A 994-nucleotide genomic window follows, 5' to 3' on the forward strand; every position below is an offset into this window, starting at 1 on the left:
CCTGCGGCCCAGCAGGGCTATCATGACTGCTGAGCTGCAGCGGCCAGCCTCAGCCCCCAGCATAGACGACGGGAAGGCCCACCATCTTCCCCGACATGGGACACCACCAAGGCCCGAGGCCACGTCCACCCGGGCACACAGAGAGGACCGGGCCCGGGCCGCCTGTCACCTGGGCACACAGAGAGGACCGGGCCCGGGCCGCCTGTCACCTGGGCACACAGAGAGGACCAGACCCGGGCCGCCTGTCACGGGGCTCCATGGCCGCTTCCTCATCCACTGTGGAGCACTGACCGCGGGAACACTAGGCCCGCCTGCCAAGCCTTCGGGTTTGTCGAGGGAAGTCAGACACACCTCAGGGTTGGACAACCTCCCAGCTCTAAAACGCAGGTGACCCACTGAGCTGCTCACAGCCCCAGTAAGGCCCATCTGCACCCATGTCCAGCCACCCACAGGCTATATACCCCGTTCCAATAGCCTGGCTCCCCAGGGCTGGTCTCCAGGGCTTGGGGGTAACTGTCTGGGCAACAACAGGAGGAAGCCCGGGTGGCTGCCCCCTCCTCAGCACGGGGTCGACGGGAGTGCCCCCCACCAGGCACCTCCTCAGGCTGGGCCAGCACAGGGGCTGAATCAGACGCCCTGCCCAGGGGCTCCGTGTGAGCCTTGGTCTGGGCCACAGGGACCACATGAACCCCACGCGGCCTGGACCTCCAGCCCGCTCAGCCACGTGCGGCCATCCACCCCCACGAGAGCCAGGCGTGCACCCTGCCTCGGCTGCTCAGGGAGGACAGGACGGCCTCTGGAGACGCCAGTGGACAGACGCGTGTCCCGGGGGTGTCACACCAGGGTCTTGGCCCCTCCGTGCCTCCAGGTTGAGGACCCGTGGCAGGCACCTGCAGCCCCCACCCCCACACAGGCCCCCACGGCCACCCACCTTGAGGAACTTGTACAGAAGGAAAGTGAACCAGTTGGTTAGCATCTTCTCGGCCACTGACTC

At 67.0% G+C, this 994-nt stretch overlaps 1 protein-coding gene across 1 annotated transcript in view; it reads right to left on the reverse strand.

Annotated features, from left to right (window-relative positions):
* LOC104990672 (plexin-A1-like) overlaps positions 1-994 on the reverse strand; it is a 39,184-nt gene that overhangs the window by 6,451 nt on the left and 31,739 nt on the right. Inside the window, 2 exon segments of the mRNA XM_010842914.1 lie at positions 590-665; positions 932-991. Coding sequence (XP_010841216.1) covers positions 590-665; positions 932-991 — 136 coding nt within the window.

Source organism: Bison bison, unplaced genomic scaffold (assembly GCF_000754665.1).
Source record: "Bison bison bison isolate TAMUID 2011002044 unplaced genomic scaffold, Bison_UMD1.0 scf7180017847352, whole genome shotgun sequence".
Taxonomy (NCBI): Eukaryota; Metazoa; Chordata; class Mammalia; order Artiodactyla; family Bovidae; genus Bison; species Bison bison.